This window comes from Vanessa atalanta, chromosome Z (genome assembly GCF_905147765.1).
Source record: "Vanessa atalanta chromosome Z, ilVanAtal1.2, whole genome shotgun sequence".
Taxonomy (NCBI): Eukaryota; Metazoa; Arthropoda; class Insecta; order Lepidoptera; family Nymphalidae; genus Vanessa; species Vanessa atalanta.
The window spans coordinates 6,707,488-6,731,744 of NC_061902.1; the positions used below are offsets into that span (position 1 = coordinate 6,707,488).

Genomic DNA, 24,257 nt, shown 5'->3' on the forward strand with positions numbered 1-24,257 from the left:
CATATGTAAGGACCTATATTGATTTCATCAAAGACAAAAGGATAATCCCATAGACTACTAATACTTTTATTAAAAAAGTTAGACATATTCCTAATAATGCTCTTACGCCAGTTTCCATTATCTTTACAATTGTAATAGCACTTTAACGGTTTCCTGAACACAAATCAACATAAAACTCTCCATATAATTTATCGCGTTACTTTTAGCAACCGTGGCTTTATGATGAGAAATCAGACATGGAGAAAGTTATGGAAGTATTGAATGATTTAATGGAAAAATTAGTCGGCTATTCTGCGAGGGATAAACAGATAAGGGACTGGCAGAAAATATTTAAAGTAAGTAAAATATACATTATCAGCACTATTATCATGAAGCATTTATCTTAAATATTCCGATAGCTTTATAATATAATGTTCATAAGTTGATAACCCTATTTAAGGGTGTTTGTAGTAAAAAATGTGTCTGATAATGTTTTTTCTTAATATAAAATCGTAGATGCCACCGGCTCGACTAGAGCAGCTCGATGAAGCAATAACGGATGTTAAACTGCGCCAAATGCTTTGGAAGACTGCTAAAGAATGGAATGAGGCATACAAAACATGGTAAATAATGTTTCCCCAAGGAATATACATATATCTATATATTTAAAATGTATACATGTTATTTCCTATTATATCAAAATGTATTTTTAAATAAGGTATGAAGTACCTTTCAACACATTAGATATGGACGAGATACAGACGACGACCACTAACTTTGGTAAAATAATCAATCAGCTCGATAAGGGACTACCGCCTAACAAAATAGTGCCTGGGTGCAAGGAGACAATTGATATCATTAAGGAAAAGGTATTTAAAATTATATGCTCGAAGAATAATATAAAATAACCAGCTAAACACGCGTCTTCGCTCGCGTAATATTCAGTTTGTGACGAAAATCCTTCTAAATCTGCCATTCTGTCTTTTTTTTCTTCAAATTTTATCATTTGTAATAATAGTAAGACTGGAGGCGTGTTTGATGGGATCTCCAATCGGAAACATCTTAAATACTCTACGACTTTTCTCAAATAAATTTATGAGAAACTTCCTCTGGCTATTTCAACTTTTTCAGTCTTAGGTATGTCGGTCAAACCTAAAACCTGTACTTTAAATGTAAATAACACAATTTAATTGCAATATGAACCATGAACGCCCAAATTATTAGTATGGTATAAGGGTATATTTAATAAATTATTTTTACCCTTTCCTTTTAATCTAATGAACTTGAAAAAAGTCGTTTTAATAATACGAAAGAAAAATATATATCTTATGTTAATAGTTGCCAGTGATGTCGTATCTTCGAAACCCTGCTTTAAAACCGCGTCACTGGGTGAAAATTGAAGAAATATTACACACTCGCTTTACGCCGGATATGGTAGTGACTTTGAAGGTGCTGGAGGACTTAGAAGCTTTCCAGCATGCGGAGGAATTGATGGAGGTAGCAGGACAAGCTAGTTCGGAAGCTGGCCTTGAGGCTTTATTGAAAAAGGTATGTCATAGGTGTGTCGGAAGTGAAAGATTATTACAATTTCAAGGCCTTATATAAACTGCTATAGTATTAATATAAAATATACATATTTTAGGTGGAAGAAATATGGGCGACGTTAGAGTTTCCAGTTATATTACATAAAGACGCCAAAGATGTGTACGTTTTGGGCGGTCTAGACGAAATACAGGCTAGCGTGGACGAGAGCAACATCCACGTGAGCACAATCCTCAGCTCGAGAAACTGCGGGCCCATACGCAGCAGAGTCGAGGAGTGGGCAAAAAATTTGGACTTATTCGCTAGAACACTAGTTAGTGACGTTTTAATTTTATTCTTTGTGACTTTGCTACCTCTTGGAAGTAGTCAAACATATTGGTATAAACTTATTTTCGAGCTTCTCTCTCGGATATAGATGTAATTATATTTTTAGTCATATACTTTAATCTTACAAAATCAAAAAAAGCAATTAAGAGTGATTCTAAGAACCAACTTAAATAAAATAGATTTTAATTTTAACCAACTGAAGAGTCTCATTATGTAACATAGTATTCAGTTATTTATTTATTTAACTTATATAACTAACATATAATTTTTCAACAACAGGAAGAATGGTACTTGTGCCAACAAACTTGGATCTACTTGGAAGTTATCTTTTCCGCGCCAGATATTCAGCGACAGCTTCCTAATGAAACTAGACTCTTTACTATCGTCGATAAGTCTTGGAAGGACATAATGCGAAAACTAGCAAAGGTATATATATATATATATATACGTGTTCCAATTATTTTATTTTTGAAGTTAAGTTTTTTTAACCATATTTGTGATAGAGCGTTGTATATTAACATAAAAGGCGCGAATTTGGCCATGCACTGCATTTTCTGGGTAACTCTTGCGGTTGCCTATAACTGTGGGTGAGACATTATTATGGGCAACAGTGAGTATTTACTAAATAATTATTTACATTATTTTTAAGATGTTTTCTTATCAATATTTCTATTATTATTTATATATTTGGATAAGATTATGTAAAGTGTTTCACAGCTCATTAATATTTTTACCTGTTTGTAGGTACCACTAGCGATGCCGGCAGCAACACAACCGAAACTTTACGAGGAGTTTGTTCGCAACAACGAGATGCTTGATCAGATAATGAAATGTTTAGAAGCATATTTAGAAACGAAACGCGTTGCCTTTCCGCGGTTCTTCTTTTTGTCTAACGATGAGCTGCTCGAGATATTAGCACAGGTAAATGTTTGGTTAGGTTATATATTTTATTATATAAAAAGTTTAGCTTCTTACGTACTCGCAAAGTTTTGGTTATCGCAAACCGACAGACAGATTACTTTTACATTCATAATATTACTATGGAATTCCTATAATAATGTCAAACTATAACTGAAAAATTTGCATTCTTTTATCTAATTGTGTAAATTTCTCTGTCAATAGACGCGCAATCCGCATGCAGTTCAACCTCATCTCCGCAAATGCTTCGACGCGATCGCTAAACTCGAATTCGGAGTTCGTCTACCTGAAAGTGAGATGGAAATTACAGAAGATGGTAACTTGGTTGAGAAGGAAATGTCTTTCAACACGCGGGATGCTTTACAAGCTAAGTTGGCGAAAACAGCCAAGCCTGAAGATCTGACCACCGATATTATAGCCATGCTATCGCCGGAAGGAGAAAGGGTTAATTTGGGAAAGGTAAATAGGTTTTTGTAACGGGTAAGTAGGATAGCAAATGTTAGCAAGTGTTCACCGCCGCCATTAGCCATTGGAGCAGTAAGTTAAATTTATCTTACCTTACATTGACAAATCGCCTGACCCTTCAAGCGCTAATATTTTTATTTCTAGCATTAAAAATATATAGTCCTCATAAGTTTAATTTCCACTCGATCGTGACGCACAGGGTCTCAAAGCTCGAGGCAATGTAGAAGACTGGCTCGGTAAAGTAGAAGAAGCAATGTTCGCGTCGGTAAAGCGGTGCATGAAATTTGCGTTGCGAGATTACATGCAACGCGAGCGAGTCGACTGGGTTACCCTCCATCCTAATCAAGTGAGTAGTTTGATTACAAAGCTATTTTACCGCAAAGATAGCTTCTTATATTTATTTTTAACTTATCTTATTTTTACATTTAATTTAATCCCTAGCCAACGCCTCACCCATTCGTTTTTTTTAGATATAAAATTAATTTCAAAGCACTAGATATTTTTACAGGTGGTCATTTTTACAGGTGGTTCTAACGGTGTCACAAATAATGTGGGCAAAGGGGGTACATGAAATATTGGACCTGGATATACCTCTACGTATCGACACTGGACTTCTGAATTACGAGGGTAAATGTATCTCAGATTTGAACGATCTCGCCGCCTTAACGAGAAAAGACCTGAGTTCTTTATTCAGGAAGGTTCTGTGCGCTCTCATTACTGTCGATGTACATGCTCGAGATACTATCACGCATATGGTTGAAAAGCATGTGCAGAAAGCGTGAGTTAAATGATGTTTTAAAGTTCATTTCTAGTTAATTTATTCCCTTATCATTGGTCAGTATTGATTTAAAAATTACAGAGACGATTTTGAATGGTTGAAAATGATTCGCTATTATTGGGAAGATGACATTGACAACTGTGTTGCGCGGATGTCCATCGCTATGTACATTTATGGACACGAATACCTCGGCGCAGGAGGTTCGAAATTTCGGTTTTAATAACAATCTTTTATTTTAATATATTGCATAACTAATCCTTATGGAAATCTTTAACTAAATAACAATTGTTTTTTTTTTTATTATATCTAATATGATACAGTGAATTATATTATGAAACAAGACTTTTTAATAGAAATATATTATGGAGTAATGCTGCTAAAAAGAACGAAACTAACAAACATCAAATATAAACATTTTAGGTGTACTAGTAATAACGCCACTTACTGATCGTTGTTACTTGTGTCTAATGGGTGCTCTTCAATTGGATCTTGGAGGGGCTCCCGCTGGTCCTGCTGGCACCGGCAAGACTGAAACGACTAAGGATCTCGCTAAGGCGCTTGCTATTCAATGTGTGGTATTCAACTGTTCCGAAGGTATTTAAAATAATACTGAAATCACTTAAATTGGTGTATTTCTCATTTTCTGTAGTATTTGTTGCTCTATGTATTTATTTCATGAATATGAACTATTTCCTCAAGGTTTGGACTACAAGATGATGGGTCGCTTTTTCTCCGGCTTAGCAACATCTGGTGCCTGGTGCTGCTTTGATGAGTTTAATCGTATAGACATAGAAGTGCTGTCCGTAATAGCTCAGCAACTCATAACCATCAGAAATGCAAAAGTTGCTAAGCAGACTCGGTAAGCAAAAAACGAACACGCACAAAATGAAGCGGTTATACAAACATACAAACGCTTCATTTTAAATACAAATTTTCATCAATTATGTTAAGAAATTAACACTTATAATTGTTAAAGGAAAGTGTCATTATTAATGTAATCTTTTATCTTCTCAGTAAAATTGTATCATAGCAATTTTTTTAATAAAATAACAAAATGGGAGATTAATAAACAAAAATAATAATGTTTGTACTTCGAATTACTTAAAACTGATGAAAATTTAATTTACCAAAAAATAAATAACTACTGTTTACTCTAAATTCTAATTAACATATTTTTGAAATTTATTTATAGATTCATGTTCGAGGGTCGCGAGATCAAGTTAGTGCGAACATGCGCCGCCTTCATCACAATGAATCCCGGCTACGCGGGTCGGACGGAGTTACCTGATAACTTGAAGGCATTGTTTCGACCCATATCTATGATGGTGCCAGACTATGGTGACAACACACATATTATTTTGATAATTTAATTTGTAATCAGTATACTTTAGAATGTTTAATTAAATATTTTTTTTAGCCTTGATCGCTGAAGTTATTTTATACTCTGAGGGTTTCGAGTCTTCTAAGGGCCTTGCCAAGAAGATGGTGCAGATGTACAAGTTGTCAAGTGAACAACTCTCTAAACAGGATCACTACGACTTCGGTATGAGAGCTGTTAAAAGCGTACTGGTAAGTACTTCTATTTCTAAGCGCTTTAAGTAAAATAACAATCCATTTATATTTGTTATGGCGCAACAATAGGTTACTTCTTAGAATTTCGTGTTCGTATTTGAAACTATTTATAGTTTTAAAATTAATTTACTGGAAACTATTAAGGGAGAATCAAAGAAGTCACTATTTTGCCCTTCTGCCTCCTCTACGACGGCTTTTCTTAACATATTTTTTTTACATTTTGGAGTCAGACTACCTCAAGTATGGGGTGATGAATATTTAAAACAAATTAAGACTATAAATATGAGTGAGATTAACTTTGTTATTATGTGCCGTTTTATAGGTGATGGCTGGAGCACTAAAACGTGCAAGTCCAGAGCAACACGAAGAGAAGACGTTGCTCTGCGCACTCAATGACAGTAATTTACCAAAGTTCTTGGCGGCGGATGCGATACTCTTTGCGGGTATTCTCTCAGATCTCTTCCCGGGTGTTGATTTACCTGAACGCGATTACGGGATCATGATAGAAGTTATCAGTAAGTTAATGTAATTTTTATCTTAATAATGAAATCAAAAGTAATGTTTCTTTCTTTATTTTGCTTTTAATGTAAAAATAATATCGATGATATTCTTATTATATATCGCGCTACGCGCCGTGCAAGCAAGACGTGTATTTTTGTGTTCTTTCTTTGATTGTTATTCTTAAAGTGAAGTTAAAATTTAAAAAAGTCAATATACAGTTTTTCTACGTCTATAGACTACAACTACAGACATATACTACGAAATGTACAGTGATTTAAGTGTTTAAAGACAAAAAAAATCACATCGAAAGATACTAATATTAGTTTAATGTAGTGCTCGGTTTTTAAGTATAAAGAACATTTTTTGTGTCTACCCGTTACAAAAAAAGTAAATATCATCTTGCGGTCAACATTTTCAACCAAAACGTCTAATGATACCATAGCTCAGCCGGCACCGCTCGGTATTACGAAGGCGAAGATCACGGTTCAATCCCCAAGACAAGTTGACTTTTTCAATTTTATAATAATATTAGAATTATAAATTTTGATTATAAAATAGCTTTGAAGAGACCACATAGTACTGAAACTCTTCTAAAATATAAAAATGTCAACGATCCAGTGGAACTGTTGCAATGAAGCGAAAGAGGACGAAGAGTATGTGTGTTGTGTAAATTGCAAGAATAGATACCATCGTGCATGCTTACAATCGACCACGCAGTCCGGCATAGACATTAATTTAGACCACGCTATTGACTGGAAGTGTCCGTCTTGTATGCCAAAAAGGCCGAAAGGTAATAACGAGAACACACCAGTTCGTATCAGCGATCATAATGTGACTAAAAGATCGAATAAAAGGGTCGCTGTTTCTTCACCAGACCAATCGAGCTACATCCTCCATGATGATTTACGGGAAATGGTCAGTAAAATTGTTAAAGCGGAAATAAAAGATATGCTATCAGAGATAACCACATCCATCAAAAGTGTATTATATAGTGAATTGAAGGTGTTGAGGGAAGAAATTACAGATATAAAAACATCTGTGACTTTTGTAAGCAAGCAGTATGATGAATTTATGAAGGAGCATCGTGCTAACGTAACGGCTTTAAAGAATCTCAGTGAACAAAACAACAAGTTAGAATCAACAATTGATATCCTAAAAGCACGAATAAATGATCTTGAACAACGATCAAGATCTAACAACTTAGAATTGCAATGTGTACCTGAATCAAAAAGCGAAAACCTGGTCAAAATCTTACAGCAGTTAGGTAGCGTTATAGGAGTTAACATAACAGAAGACAAAATAATGAACATTACAAGAGTTGCTAAAGTTAATCGTCACAGTACTCGACCGAGATCTATTATAGTACAATTTAATACTTGTTTAACTAGAGACAATGTTCTGGCGGCAGTCATAAAATACAATAAATCAAATTCGAGAAATAAGCTGAATACATCGGATATAGGCGTTGGGGGAGAGAAAAAACCAATCTATATCATGGAACACCTGTCACCAGAAAATAAGGCTTTGCATGCTGCGACGAGACTAAAAGCTAAAGAATTAGGTTATAAATACACGTGGGTTCGAAATGGTCGTATACTTATTCGCAAGGACGATAACTCTGATTACAAAGTGGTAAAAAATATGCAATTTTTAAGCAAATTAAGTTAGTGTGTAAGGTAAAATTCATGTATTGGTATCATATTACTTAAAATATATGTCTATTAAGATTTTTTATCAGAATGTTCGTGGAGTTAGAACTAAAACTCATGATGTTTATCGTAACGTAGTAATCAATGATTACGATGTAATTATTTTAACTGAAACTTGGTTAAACAGCTTAATTTCGAACGGTGAATTGTTTGATAATCGTTACAACGTTTACAGAAGAGACAGACAAACTGCAAAGTTAAGCTCTAAGACAGATGGCGGGGGAGTACTAATTGCCGTGAAAAAAATATCCTGTCGTACAGAGTTAGTGACTGGGAAAGCGATTGTGAAGATTTGTGGGTGGTTTTGGATGTACCTAAAATGAATAGTATATGTCATATAGCCTTATGTGGAATATATCTTCCACCACCTGTATGTAGGGATTTGTTGGATCACTTTCTAAATAATTGTAATAGAGTTTCCGAACAACATAATATGTTAACCTGTATTATAGGCGATTTTAATTTAAGCTGTATTTCGTGGAATGTAGATCTAAACGCTTTAAACTGCATAATCCCTCCAATCGTACAAAGTTTGCTGGATTTTATCTCTGAAAATGGACTGCGTCAATGTAACGCTATTCTTAATAATAGGCAAAAAATTCTTGATCTTGTGCTTGTAGATTTGCCAGATTGTTCCGTTAGTTGTTCTAATAATACCATTAGTAAAGTTGATCAACTTCATCCCCCCCTTGAAATAATTATACCAAACGTCAGACTGGACAGACTGTGTGTGAATACATCTCAGAAGCGATTTAATTTTTATAAGGCTGATTATGACTCGATTGAAAATTATTTGAAAGGAATTGACTGGCACCAATTATTACATGTGGATGTTGATATAAATGAAATGGTTAAAAAATTTTACGAGACAATACAGACTGCTATCATAAGTTACGTTCCATTACACAAAATTAGAAGTACCAGATACCCTTCTTGGATGAATAAAAACATAGAAAAACGAATAAAAGAAAAATGTAAGGTTCTAAAACGGTTTAAAAAATATAATAATCCAATAGATGAAATAGAGTTAAGATTACTTAGTGATCGCTGTGACAAAATTACACGTGATGCCTACAATAAACATAATATTAACATTGAAAAGCAAATTCAGAAAAACCCGAAAGCATTTTGGACATTCCTAAAGAATAAGCGTAATAATTCTAATTCATATCCAACTACTATGAGTAATGGACTTATAACATCTACTAAAGGGGCCGAAATATGTAACATGTTCTCATCTTATTTTGCCTCGGTATATAATAATACTGATGACAGCTGCAAATTAGATTCCACCTTCTATTTACGTAACATTCTTAATTTAGGTTGTAGTGAAAGCCTAACAACAATAGAAATAAGTCAGTATAATATTTTACAAAAATTAAAATACCTAGATACCACAAAAGGACCGGGACCGGATAATATACCATCGATATTTATAAAAAGATGTGCAAATTTCTTAAGTCTACCACTATACATAATATATAATGCCTCACTACGTACTGGGATTTTTCCAACTATATGGAAACAAGCAAAAGTTGTACCAATATTCAAAAATGGAGATGAAAAAGATATACGTAACTATAGGCCTATATCTATTCTTTCAATTTTCCCAAAAATCTTTGAATCTTTAGTTTGCCCATTAATTCAATCACATTTCAATCAATTCATCTCCGAACACCAACACGGTTTTTCACCAGGCAGATCTACCGCCACTAACCTAATGAATTTTACTTCATCATTATCAGAAACTATTGACTCTCAGAGGCAAGTAGACACTATTTACACCGATTTTAAGAAGGCATTTGACAAGGTACCACATAGAATTCTAGCTGATAAATTGTTTTTATATGGATATGCAGGATCAGTGCTGCACTGGATTTCATCGTACTTGAGCGACCGATCTTTTTGTGTTGTTGTAAATGGTTTTTGCTCCTCATCAAATATGATCACCTCAGGTATCCCTCAAGGATCACATATTGGTCCAATTTTGTTTAATATTTTTATCAACGACATTGTATTCTGTTTTGAAAACTCCACGCCATACTTATATGCCGATGATTTAAAAATCACTCGAACAATATTTTCACCGAGTGATGCGATTTTACTTCAGAGTGATTTGAATAACCTTATAAACTGGTGTGAATCTAATGGCATGCAGCTCAATCATGAGAAATGCGTACACATCAAGTTTACTCGTAAGACTAACATCATATCAACACAATATAACATGCAAGGTACTACACTTAAAGAGGTTGATCTTATAAGAGATTTGGGCGTTATATTAGATAAAAAATTAACTTTTACTAATCATTTGGATAATGTAATACAACAAGCTTTAAAAATGTTAGGATTTATCATAAGACAAGGTCGAAATTTTAAAGAAGCTAAAACAAAAATAACGCTTTACAATAGTCTTGTTCGTAGTCACCTGGAGTATTGCAGCGTTGTCTGGCGTCCACATTATGCTGCCCATTACTTAAGACTGGAGCGCGTTCAAAAACGCTTTTTATGGCATTTATCATATTCCGGTAAAATTCATAAAACGATAACCTCATATCAGGATAGATTAAACTATTTTAAAATGATGAGCCTTGACAAAAGAAGAGACTTACTCGATCTTTTGTTCTTATACAAACTATTAAGAAATCATTTGGACTGCCCTAGTTTACTCAGTAAAATAAATTTCAGAGTGCCTAACAGATATCCGAGACACATTATTACTCCTCTTGTGCCTCCACGCACCAGAACAGTTTTCGGCGCCAATTCTAGCCTTCCCCGTTTATGCAAACTCTATAATGGTTTGAGTCATTTAATTGATATTAACTTAAATTCGCCTAATACCTTTCGGAAGTTAATTATAAACAACCTAATCAGCCAATTACAATGAATTTAGTTGTGTCAATTGAATTATTTTAGTCGTTTAATTTTTTGCAATGTTTTAGTCTGTATTTTAAGTATTCTCGTTTTGAATGTTTTTAATTATTATTTATTAATGTCACTTTGTATTTTCAATTGATTAATCTTATATTATATAACTTTTATCATAACTGTTTTGCATCAGAAACCGCATTATGATTGTATCCATTTTTAGAATATTTATGAACTTATTTTAACTTTATTTATAATTTAATATATAATGTAAATTGCTATTCATTATTTTTAGATTTATATTTATCAAACAATACTTAAAAGAAAGAATTATGTATGCATGCAGTGTTTGCTTTTAACTGATTTTACACAGTTTATGCATGTTTTTAATTTTATATGTAACGTTATTTAAATATACATTTGTGTAAAAATCGCTAGCGAACCTATAAATAAATAAATAAATAAATAAATATTAATGTAGTTAATTCAGTAATTGTATCATGGTATATTGTATTTATAATCATTGAATGAGTATTTAAGTAATATAAGTTCAAGTAAGTCTAAGGTCATTAGACCTTAGATTCGCCTAAACTATAAATGATAAATATTCACAGATTTATAGATTATTCGATAATATAACAAAATCAATTTTTATATACGTATATGACACATTTTTTGGCTATAATAATTTTAGCTAACCTTAGCTAGCCTAACATTAAAATCACATATGATTACTCTACTACTTGTCTAGCTAAGCTAAGCAATGTGTCTAATGTGTTATTATGGTCTGATTTGTGAGAGTGAGATCTGTGTTTAAGTTATTAATTTTGATAAAATACATATTTTGAAGAAAGCGGTGTTTATGATACTACAAAAGATTATATTAATAATGTCATGGCAACTATATGAAATATTTTGTTCATTATACAGAAACTATTTTGTTGGAGAGAAAATTGCAAATAATGGAATGTCAAATACGTAAGGTGATTCAACTGCACGAGACGATGATAGTGCGCTGGGGGGTCATGCTTGTTGGACCCACCGGTGGAGGCAAAACCATCGTTTTACACGTTAGTTATAATAGTGTTGTATTCTCAGTGCAATCTAACACATGTTTCCAATCATCCAGCTTTACATTTAACCGAACTTATAGGAAAGGCTTTGGTAATAATTCAAAATAGTACAGTTGCAACCGTCTTAAGTATGGCTGCTATTTATCAACATGAGAACTATTGGGAAATTGTAATAGTGAAAAAGAGTTTTATTTATTGTTAAGATTCACAATACTTAAACATTAAAAATGACAGATTAAAGATTCAGGTTTAATTATTTATCATTACTCGTTAGGTTCTAGCCGACACTTACAGCAGGTTGTATGAAAATGGCGTAGTCGGTCCGCAGTATCAAATAGTACATAAGTATATTATGAATCCGAAAAGTCTGAGCATTGGAGAATTGTATGGTGAAGTGAATTTGCAGACTCTAGAGTGGCATGACGGCATCCTTCCCTTATCTTTAAGAACTGCAGTGCAGGTAATTTAAATGATTATTTTTAAGGATATTACATTACATAATGTTTACAATTAATCTTAAAAATAGCGAATATAGTACTTAAAATAACCAAATGTACATAATTTGTTATTGTGTAATTTACCAAACCTGATTGAAATTCCAATCATGTACGACATTTTGAAGTCATAATTTTGGTATGTTGTTCCATTTTAAGACTTATTATTTTGGAGAAATCGAGGCAGTTGATTTGCGAAAGGCTCGCGCGCACATTTCAAATAATTTAGTATTTAATTGCCGAATAAAATAAAACCTCTTTCTTTACAAAAAAAATCCAATAAAACATAAAACAGTGTCATAATATGAATATTTCATTTTTTCTTAGTGTGAGAAACCAGACCATCAATGGTTGATATGCGACGGTCCCGTCGATGCAGTTTGGATTGAAAACATGAATACAGTCCTAGACGATAATAAGATGCTCTGTCTTTCTAACTCCGAGCGTATCAAGCTGACGCCTTACGTTCATATGGTGTTCGAGGTGAGTTATTGAATACTAGCTAATGCCCGGCATTCAAAATATGCCTTCAAGTTTGCTTGTTAACTTGTTAACATTCGATGCGATCTTGTTAGCTGAATGGAATAGAATTTGTTGTGCTTGAGAGTCACTTAGCGGTTAGTTACAAAAAAGTGGAAAAACCTCCTGGAAAAAAATCATATAACCATATAGTCCAAGTTTCATAGTGATCAACCAAATGGTGTTGAAATATATAAATTTCAAACAAATATACCATAAACGTGTATAATGATTTTTTTGTTGTTAAAGAATTTAAATTCACTTAAATTATACCATAAAATATATCAAGGTCTCTAAATTCAAATTTGTGTCTGTAAAGTTAATCTAAAAAATTGTGCGAGAAGATAATATGGTAGTATCTATTTTTCCATCTAAAGGTTGCAGATTTGGCACAAGCTTCCCCTGCAACTGTATCGCGGTGTGGTATGGTTTACATCGATCCAAATGAACTCGGGTACTTGCCATATGTGCGTATGTGGCTCGAAGGAGTCATTGAGAAAAACCTCCTTAGTCAAGAAAATCAGGATTTCCTGTACGAACTCTTTAAAATGCTCGAGGTTGGAATTGCACATGTTAATACGAAGTGCAGTGTTGGAATTAAACAGGTATTTCGCACGTTTTTTAAAAATACATTTATAATTAAGTAAACTCGAGTATTATCTTTTAAAATTTTTAATAATTGTAAGCCGTAAATAAATTTGCCAATTTAAAAATAAAATGTAGTCCATTGATGATGATGGAGAACCTTCGAAGGATAGTGTGAAGTTGAAAGACCACGGCGTTCGAAATCGGTCACTTCATTCTAATAATCCGATGAGATGTCAATCCAACCTCTGGATCAACGGCCATTTAAGCTAGCTGCTAGACTAAAGAGGCAATCAACATCTATTTAAAAAAACCCTGTATAACATCAAATACATATATATTCTATATAACATCGCAATTATATTTAAAAGGTGGATATAAGCAAGGTGATGGCTTTGTGCTGTCTCCTCGGAGCGTTGTTATCCGAGCCGGGAGACAGGTTTATAGAGAAATCCGCCGTTAAAGTCTACATCGCGCATTGCTTCATCTTCTGCTACGTGTGGTGTATCGGTAGCAACATCCTCGAGGCTAACCGCAAAGGTTTCGAAGAGGTCATTAAAAGGCAATTCGAGGAATTCGAGGAGTCTGAGTAGTAAGTTTTGGATCTTTTTTCGTTAATTTAATTTGTCTACAGTTAACTAATCATGAACCAGTCATCAAACGGTTTAAATTAACTGTTAATATCGTTTCTTTCAGTTTTCCTCAAGGCTTCAATTTCTTCGATATGTTTATGGACACAAAACAGCGCAAGCTAAAGGTGTGGGCGGAGATAATACCGGAGTTCTTGTACGACAGCAATCAGCCGTTCTTCGAGACCCTAGTACCCACTATAGATACAGTTCGTTACGGATATCTTTTTGAGAAGCTCCTGTCTGCCGGAAAACCAGTTATGTTCACTGGAAATACTGGTAAGATCTGATAAAAATAATCAAGCAAAAAAGAAATTTCTATCAGCCCTGATATAAACATTAGATGTGAAGGAAAACTTAATTAGATCTGTTCACCTGCGAAGGCGCGCGTCTCTCCGCCTTTAAGTATCGGCGTGCATTATCAGATACTACAAGATTCCAGAACTTTGCCTATTAATAAATTAAAAAAAGATATATATTGATATAGGGATAGTATTAGAATATATAGCTCATAAAAAGCGTGGAGTTCGTATTTGTGGTTCGTAGCGTGGTCTATAGTAGTATCTGACAAGTTAGGTCAGGGCTTTGGCTCAATACTAAAAAATGAGATAAAAAATGTAGTCAATACATGCTCACCCGGGGCAACCTATCAGTACCAAATAAATAAGATAAGTTCTATGCATCTGGATTCCAATAATATAGTTGTATTAATGCATGGAGACAGCTTGTCTCTGAACAAAAATAATCTAATTAAGGATATAAAATTATTATGTGAAATTCAAAATCAAAAGAAATGCAAATTTATAATTAGTACATTTCCATATTCACATACCTTGACAGATGCACAGAATTTACATATTTATGACTTAAATGTATCTTTATACAATTTGACCCGACATTGTAGCAATGATTTTATGTTATTTGACATTAATAAATTCATATATAGATTTAAGTTGACAGAGGGTACTATGTACCTACCAATAAAATCGAGAAGACAAATTGGTAACCTAATAGCTTACAATATCAATAATTATTTTATACCTAATGTTACCAAGGATCATATGCATGATTCGCCGTTCGGACGTCTTCGACTGAGGTTGTGTTGAATATTGCGATAAGATTTTACGATTTGATGAATTAAAACGACACCTGGCTTGTAAACTGGTTTTCGTTATCTCTGACGCGTAACATCTGGACTTTTTGCTTTGTATATGGACACTTGTTTTGTTTAAGGATTGGTTTTTGTTGTCGTGGAATAGATCTTTTTAGATCTTGTTTTTGTTTCAGTTTTTATAAATTAATATATATATAAATATATATATATATATATATATTTTTTTTTTTTTTTTTTCTTTCTTTCTTTTTGTTTGATGTTTTTATTTTTCGGCGATGGACGTCGACACTGAGTTGTCGTCCGACGCCTTGGTTGGCAGAAAACGCCCTCATGGGGGCCTTGCTATTTTTAACTCTGACTCTGACACGGAGACGGAGACGAGGTTAGCTGCGAAGAACAAGCCTGCCATTCGCGGCAAAACCGCGAAAGGACGTGGTAGTGGTCTTGCTCGGGCTAAGGCTGAGCTGAAAGCCAAGGCCAACGAAGCCAGAGAGGAAGCCTTCGAGCGATCGCTGCGTAGTCGAGCGTTTCGAAAGGACGCTCCTCAGGTTGTTTTGGACTCCGAGGAATCCTCTTCCTCAGATGTACACACCGAGGATCCCACGAAGTTGGGTGCGGAGGAACTTCGAGCACAAGCTGGCCGAAGCGCAGCTCTCATTGTGGAGGTGGCCCAAAAATCCTCTAACTTAAAAGGAGGCTTTGCAAAGAGGCTGAGGGAGTCGGCGGCTGCACTGCAGGGCATTGTAGACGCCTTAGCATCTCGGACAGAAGCCGAGGAGACGCGAAAGCTCCGCGTTGATAATGGCCGCCTGCGCAAAGAGGTGGACAGCCTCAAGGCCGAGGTGAAAGCTCACCGCCGCGAGTTCGCGGAGATGCGGACCAAGGTGGCAGGGGCAAATGAGGCATCCGGCTCTGCACAGGATGCTCAGATGGAGAAATTTAAGGCCTCCATAATTTCTTCGCTCGGCGTTATGTTTAACGCCCGATTTGCAGTACTAGAGGAACGCTTGCCACCCGCAAAGATACAACGCCCTCCGTTAGCTGCGGATAAGAGGCGGGAGTCGGCGCAGCAAATTGCTGCGCCCTACGCGCAGGCAGTCCACCCGGCTCCACTGCCGAAAGTTACACCCGTGCCAAAGCGGGCGCCACGTGCTGCTCCGACAGCACCTATCGCTGGTCCTTCAAGCGACCAGACTACGTCGGAGACGATTCCACCACAGGTAGTCCAGGAGATTTCCTGGTCTACTGTGGTTAAAAAGGGAAAGAAGGGAAAGCAGGTTTCCCCCCCGGCTGTTACAACCGCCACGGTTGCGCCTACGATGCCTAAGGCACGTCATGCGGCCAAGTCCAAACTGGCCGCTCCTCGTACAGCTGCAGTGGTTTTAACGCTGCAGCCGGAAGCGGAGCAGAAAGGCATCACGTATGCCCAGGTCTTGGAGCGCGCTGAGCAGAACGTGAAACTCGAAGACCTTGGGATCAATGGCGGGCTCAAAGTTCGACGCGCAGCGACGGGGGCTAGAGTGCTGGAGCTGCCGAGAGCACAGACAGAACAGGCGGAGAAATTAGCCGACAAGCTCCGCACTTTGTTGGATGGGGTGGCCAACGTTGTTCGCCCCATAAGAAAGGTGGACATTAAGGTGACGGGGTTAGACGACTCCGTCACTAAAGAAAAAATTATTGCCGCAGTCGCTCGCGAGGGGAGTTGCCCCGCTGAAATGTTAAGGTGTGGAGATATTTCACGCGGGCCCGGTTATATGGGTATGGTCTTTGTGTCCTGTCCGATAGCTGTGGCGAAGAAGCTGTCTGATGCCGGTCGTCTCTTGGTTGGGTGGAGCTCGGCCAGGGTGTACGTGCTGGAACAGCGCCCTCTGCGCTGCTATAAGTGCATGGGCCTTGGTCATACAAAGGCGCTCTGCCCATTCAGTGCGGAACGAGGAGGCCTTTGCTACCGGTGCGGCGTTGATGGCCACAAATCGGCTGCATGTACCGGGAAGCTGCGGTGCGCAGTGTGCTCAGACGCCGGCAAGCTCTCCGGGCACGTGATGGGGTCGAGGGAGTGTAACCCCCCCATCACGAAAGGTAAGGTGGTCCGAGATAACCAGACCACCGCCAACTTGGGACGGCGCCAGGCCGAGGAGGAAGCTGCAATGTCAGTATGAGCGTAGACTTCAGCTTCCTTCAGACGAATCTCAACCACTGCGCCGGGGCTCAGGACCTACTGCTGCAGTCCATGGTGGAGTGGGGGATCAACCTGGCTGTGGCCTGCGAGCCCTATTACGTTCCGCCCTTAACTCATTGGTTAGGGGACGTGGACGGCACCGTGGCGGTCCTCACGAGAAGCGGAATAGGTCCACCCCTTTCACTCATTGAGAGGGGCTCAGGCTACGTAGTGGTGGGGTGGGGGGAGTACGTGGTAATCGGAACATACTTCTCCCCGAACCGAAGTTTGGCTGAGTTCGAGATCTATCTCGGTTCGGTCAGAGCTGCGGTGGCCAGGCAGTCGTCGAAACAGACAATACTTCTCGGCGACCTAAACGCAAAATCGCGTGCCTGGGGCAACCCTGCCACGAATCCGCGAGGGAGGGCCGTACAAGTGTGGGCCCTACTCTCCAATCTGTCCCTCCTCAACAAGGGGCAGGTTCACACCTGCGTGCGCCAACAGGGGGGTTCTGTGGTGGACGTATCGTTCGCTACCCCTGTAGTGGCTCGCAGAGTGCAGAACTGGAGAGTAGAGGAGGAGGTGGAGACTCTATCGGATCACCGCTACATCCGATTTGAGATCTCCACCTCTCGCAGGCCGGCGGAACCCCAGAGGGTGCCGACCACGCTGCCGAGGTGGTCTCTCGGCCAGGTCGATCGAGAGCTGGTCAAGGAGGCTGCCATCGTGCAGCGGTGGGTTTCCGCAGGGAGAAGGGAGGGCGCCAACGCGGAGGAGCTGGCGGGTCGCATGAGCAGTTCCCTCAAGGAGGTCTGCGATGCGGCCATGCCTCGGACCCGGCGCAAGGTTCCGCGCCGGCATGTCTACTGGTGGTCGCTCGAAATCGCTAACCTTCGGGCGACGTGTTGCCGGGCGCGGAGGGCCTACGTCCGCTGTCAAAGACACAACGGCCTCGACGCGGAACTGGAGGGACAGTTGCTGGCCGCTTATCGTCAACTGAAAAAAGATCTGCAGTTGGCAATAAGTAAGGCCAAGGAGAGGGCCAGGGAGGAGCTTCTGGCGGGCCTCAACCGAGACCCGTGGGGGCGCCCGTACCGTGGTGTGCGTGGAAAGTTCCGCAACCAAAGCGCCCCCGTCACGGAGACGCTGCCGCCGGATCTTCTTCTGCGCCTAGTTGGGGAACTCTTCCCCCATCCAGGCGAGCACGTCCCTCCGCAGATGGCCCCTCGCTCCGTGATAGAAGACGCAGTGGCTCCACCACTGATCACGGAGCGGGAGATGGAGATGGCCCTCGGCCGCTTGAAAACCAAGAACACGGCGCCGGGTCCAGATGGGGTTCCAGGGCGTATTTTGTGCGACGCTCTGGAATACCTAGGTGCAAGGCTTCGGGAGTTGTTCGACGAATGTCTTTGCAGCGGGCAGTTTCCGAAGCCTTGGAAGGAGGGGAAGTTGGTGCTATTGCCAAAGGAAGGTCGGCCGATGAATTCCCCTTCGGCGTACAGGCCAATAGTGCTGCTGAACGAGACGGCCAAACTTTTCGAAAAGGTCCTCGCAGCCCGTCTTGTTCAGCACCTTGAGGAGGTCGGTCCGGGTCTTTCAGAGGCCCAGTATGGGTTCAGGGCAGGCCGATCAACAGTCGACGCCCTGGACGCCCTGAAGACTCGGACGACAGAAGCGGTGGCCCGGGGGCAAGTCGTCCTGGCGGTGTCACTCGATGTGACGAACGCCTTTAACAGTCTTCCATTCGAGACGATCAGGGAGGCACTTCTATACCACGGGGTGCCGACCTATCTGAGGAGACTGTTGGAAGCGTACCTCCAGGACCGGGAGGTCCTCTGGGTGGGGGTCAATGGGGAGCTAGTCCGGCATCGGGTAGGCTGCGGCGTTCCACAGGGGTCGGTTCTCGGCCCAATCCTGTGGAACGTTAGTTTCGATTGGCTCTTGAGAGCTCCCGTCCTTCCCGGGATGGGGGTGCTCTGTTACGCGGACGACACCCTCATCACGGCGACAGGGCAAGATTTTGGGGACGCAGCCCGCTTGGCTGAAGTCGGAACTGCTCTCACCGTGGACCGGATGGAAGCGCTGGGCCTGAGGGTCTCCATTTCGAAAACGGAGGCTCTCCTTTTCCACGGTCCACGAAGGGGACCCCCTCGAGGGGCAAGTATCACCGTCCAGGGGACGGTGATCAAGGTGCAGGCCCAGATGAAGTACCTGGGCCTGATCCTGGACGGACGATGGAGCTTCAGGCAGCATTTCGCTCAACTCGGGCCGAAGCTCATCAACGCCGCTGCCGCCCTGGGACGCCTCCTACCAAATGTGGGAGGGCCGGGATCGCTATGTCGGCGACTATATGCCGGTGTAGTGAGGTCAATGGCGCTGTACGGTGCCCCGATTTGGATAGACGCCCTCACCGCTGGCAATCGGGCCCTCTTGCGGAAACCGCAGAGGGTCATAGCAGTGAGAGGTATAAGAGGGTACCGTACGGTGTCATGGACTGCGGCGACACTTCTCGCGGGTGATCCACCTTGGGAACTCCAAGCAGAGGTGCTCGCAGAGGTGTACCGGTTCCGGGCGGAGGCGAGGAACGGCGGCGACCGTCCAGGGTTGGCGGAGGTCGGGCGGATCAGGGCCATAGCCCAGCAAGCCCTGATCGCCCGATGGGAGGAGGATCTGGGGTCACCCACGGCAGGCCTGGCGACAGTGGAGGCGGTTCGTCCCCACTTGAGTCGCTGGGTCAAGAGAAAGCGTGGCACGCTCACGTTCAGGATGACGCAGGTACTTTCCGGGCACGGATGCTTCGGTAAGTACCTGCACGGGATAGCGCGGCGGGAGGTGTCACCCTCCTGCCATCAGTGTGGCGCGTCAGTGGACACGGCGTACCACACCCTGACTGAGTGTGCTGCGTGGGGGCCCCAGAGGCATTCCCTGGTGGCGTCTTTGGGCGGAGACCTCTCGCTGCCGAGCGTCATCAACGCAATGCTCGGTAGCGAGGCGTGCTGGTCAGAAATGCGCTCCTTCTGCGAAAACGTTATGTCGCAGAAGGAGGCAGCGGAACGGGAGCGGGAGGTGGACGCTGCTGCAGACCCGATCCGCCGAAGAAGACCGGGGAGGAGGAAACAACGCTACGCGCACCTTCTCCCCCCGCCTCAATAGGCGCCACAGGAGCTAGGAGGGTTCTCAGTACCCCGGGAATCCCCCCTAGGAATTGGAGGCCCGCATAGGTGGGCCGACCGTCTGGGCGTCACGGTAGTATGCGAAAGCGATCCCGTGGCGCCTACCGATGAGACGGAGAGGGTACCGCTGGTTTTTTAGTGGGTATTCCGGTGTGCCGCTAACATCTTGGGCACCGGCGAGTCCCACATACCCCCCCACTTCTACGTGGGGGAAACGCGTAACGCGTTTTTCCAGCGAAAAAAAAAAAAAAAAAAAAAAAAAAAAAAAAAAAAAAAAAAAAAAAAAAAAAAAAAAAAAAAAAAAAAAAAAAAAAAAAAAAAGGATCATATGCATAATAAAAATAACAATTTAATTTATATTAAAACTGATAAAAGTAATTTAAATTGAATTTTAAGACAAAAGAGATAGTCTCTGGCTCAAGTATTATTAATACTAATATTAATTTACCTAATAGTAATTTAACCTTGGATAAATTCCTAAATCTTAAAATTAGAAATAATCAAAACAATAATAATAGTAAACTTGTAAACCTGGTGCACCAAAACATTCAAGGAATGACAGGAAAAGATTTAGAAATTGAGTTATTCATAAACAGTAATGCCATTGATATTTTATGTATAACAGAACATTGGCTTGTAAATTATCAGTTTATGTTTAACTTTAGTGGTCACCAGATGGCTAGTATGTTCAATAGAAAAAAAGCTATACGTGGTGGCTCATTAATACTTATTAACAAAAATCTAAAATTTAAAGAACGTAAGGATGTTGTGAGCCTTTCTATTGAGCAGACTATTGAAATAGCCTGTGCAGAGCTTGAGCATGTCATTGTTGTATGCGTATACAGACCTCCTAGCGGGTTATATGAAGCATTTGAGAAAATATTGGAAAGTGCATTATTGAAATTATCTGGATCAAGTAAATATATTTTTATTTGTGGTGACTTCAACATAAATTTATTAGAAAACTGTAGCACAAGTATTAGATTCAGATCATTATTATATTCATATAACCTCATTAACTTATTCTTAGAGCCAACTAGAATCACTGAATCCACTGGAACATGTATTGACAACATATTTACCAACTGTGTACCTAATCATAAATGTATTATAAATATGTTAAGTTCTGATCATTGTGGACAGTTGGCTTCATTTAATTCGCAAATAAATAACAATGCTAAGGATTTAAAACAGACATTTGTTCCAATCAATTTGTATCGAATTGAGAAGTTCAGAAGTAATATCATGGCAAAGCTCTCATATTTACAATTAAATGATAATTCTAATGAGCTTTATAACAATTTTTTTAAATTAATTAAAACAGAATTTAATGCCATATTTACTTCCAAGACAGTCTATTCTAGGAATTTTCTTAAATTTAATGATTGGGCGACTGTCGGAATTCACAAGAGTAGGCAGAGGTTGTATGAACTTTATAGTGAAAGATCATACAACCGGTCTTTTTCATTTATCAGTTATGTTAGTGCCTACTCTAAACTATTCAAACGTGTATGTCATACAGCTAAATCATTGCATATAAAAAAAAAAATTATTGAGGCACCTGATAAAATTAAAATGACATGGAAAATTATTAATTGTGAAACTGGAAGAGTCAAAAATAACATCTCCGACTTTAGCTTATCTATTGACAACAATTTATTTTCCTCAGATCGGGATGTTGCAACTGTTTTTGAAAATTTTTTTGCTGACATTCCATTTTCGACAACTAACTCATTAAATTCCTCTCCTACCGTTGCTGAATCATTATTAAAAAACCATGTGGAAGAATGTAATATTAGCTTTAAATTTAATACAGTAAGTGTAAGTGATGTAATAAGTTCCTTCAGATCACTAGATATTAAGAAAACGGCCGATCTGTGGGGGATCTCTGTCAAGGTGGTCAATTCAATAATTGATGTAATCGCACCCTACCTTGTCACTATATTTAATAAATGTGTCCTTAGTGGCGTGTTTCCTGACCTCATGAAACATAGTAGAGTATTACCAATATTTAAATCAGGTAGTACATCAGACCCCAACAACTATAGGCCCATCTCTGTACTACCAACTCTTAGCAAGATCTTTGAAAAGTTGTTACTAAATCAAATGCTAGTACATTTTAACAATAACAAGTTGCTACACAAGAAACAATTTGGATTTACAAGGGGTCGCTCGACAACTGACGCTGGTGTTGAGCTCGTTAAAAATATTTACAGGGCCTGGGAGGAGTCACAGGATGCCTTAGGGATATTTTGTGATTTATCTAAGGCCTTTGATTGTGTGCAACACGAAACTTTGGTCAGGAAGCTACGTCATTATGGAATTAGGGACACTGCACTCAGTCTTCTGATTTCGTATCTGAGCAATCGCATTCAGAGGGTTGATGTAAATGGAAAGAGATCTCCCGGGTCTCCAGTTACTGTGGGGGTCCCTCAAGGATCAATTCTTGGACCATTTCTCTTCCTTGTTTATATAAATGACCTGCCACATCTCCTAGGTGATAAACTCGAGATAGTATTGTTTGCTGATGATACTTCTTTAATTTTTAAAATAAAAAGACGTCTTTCAATATATGACGATGTGAACAATACTCTCTCTGAAATAGTAAATTGGTTTAGTGTTAATAATTTAATGTTAAATAGTAAAAAGACTAAATGTATTAAATTCACTACTCCCAATGTAAGATGTGTCAAAACGAGTGTACGTTTAAACGGGGAAGCATTAGATGTTTTAGAATCAACAGAGTTCCTTGGTATGACAATAGACTCTAAGCTCCAATGGGGCCCCCATATAAATAAATTGGCGAATAGACTTAGCTCTGCAGCCTATGCGGTAAAAAAAATTAGACTTTTGACTGATGTGGATACGGCACGCCTTGTGTACTTCAGTTATTTCCATAGTATAATGTCGTATGGCATCCTACTCTGGGGTAATGCAGCTGACATTAATACTATTTTTGTACTGCAGAAGAGGGCTATTCGTGCAATTTATAACCTGGTCCCAAAAGATTCGTTAAGAGGTAAATTTAAAGAAATTAAAATAATGACTGTCGCTTCTCAATTTGTTTTTGATAATGTTATGTATGTACGCAAAAACATAAATGATTTTCCCAGAAATTGTGACGTACATTCTATTAACACTAGGAACAAGAATAAACTTGTTACTCCAAGTACCCGATTACACAGGGTTAGTAACTCTTTTTTGGGGCAATGTATACGTTTTTACAACAGGATCCCAGAAAACGTTCAAAATTATTCAATTATAAAATTCAAAAGAGTCGTTAAAGAGCGTTTGTGTGCTAAAGGATATTACAACACTAATGACTTTTTAGTTGACTGCACACCTTGGGAATGAAATGATCGCCTCCAGGCTGTTTTAAACAACTAATATATACTTATCATTGTACCTACATGGAAAATGGTTAAAAAAATGAAAAAAAAATATATCCCGCTGAGTTTCTTTCGCCGGTTCTTCTCAGGTCCGAGGTGCTAAATTCCGAACCGGTGGTAGATTTTTGACAATCAATAAGCAAGTGCAAACACTTCTATATTGAATAAAGATTTTTGACTTTGACTTTGACTTTGACTCGTAGGCTATATCGTGAATCATCAAGACAGAAGTCTTATGTCTTCTTAAGCGATTTTTGTGTTGCAGGGGTAGGGAAAACATGCATAGCCGCTGAGATTCTTAAAAAGATGGCAACAACTGGTATATACATTCCGATGATATTGAATTTTTCTGCACAAACCAGCAGTCCAAGAACGCAGGTTAGTTGTTGTTTTTAAAACGAAATCTTTTGAGTGAGTCACTTAACTGAAAATTGACAAAGACTATTGAAATCTGAAAATATGAA

The 24,257-nt window shown here is 39.1% G+C and overlaps 1 protein-coding gene across 1 annotated transcript in view; it reads left to right on the forward strand.

Moving 5' to 3' along the window:
• Positions 1–24,257, forward strand: part of LOC125076309 (dynein axonemal heavy chain 6) — a 61,912-nt gene that overhangs the window by 7,691 nt on the left and 29,964 nt on the right. The window contains 23 exon segments of the mRNA XM_047688406.1: positions 207–335; positions 496–602; positions 698–848; positions 1,318–1,527; positions 1,622–1,834; positions 2,128–2,274; positions 2,593–2,769; positions 2,971–3,225; positions 3,431–3,577; positions 3,756–4,009; positions 4,091–4,209; positions 4,430–4,603; positions 4,709–4,868; positions 5,202–5,347; positions 5,427–5,578; positions 5,904–6,096; positions 11,590–11,729; positions 12,007–12,192; positions 12,554–12,709; positions 13,123–13,350; positions 13,702–13,922; positions 14,027–14,238; positions 24,059–24,171. Coding sequence (XP_047544362.1) covers positions 207–335; positions 496–602; positions 698–848; positions 1,318–1,527; positions 1,622–1,834; positions 2,128–2,274; positions 2,593–2,769; positions 2,971–3,225; positions 3,431–3,577; positions 3,756–4,009; positions 4,091–4,209; positions 4,430–4,603; positions 4,709–4,868; positions 5,202–5,347; positions 5,427–5,578; positions 5,904–6,096; positions 11,590–11,729; positions 12,007–12,192; positions 12,554–12,709; positions 13,123–13,350; positions 13,702–13,922; positions 14,027–14,238; positions 24,059–24,171 — 3,990 coding nt within the window.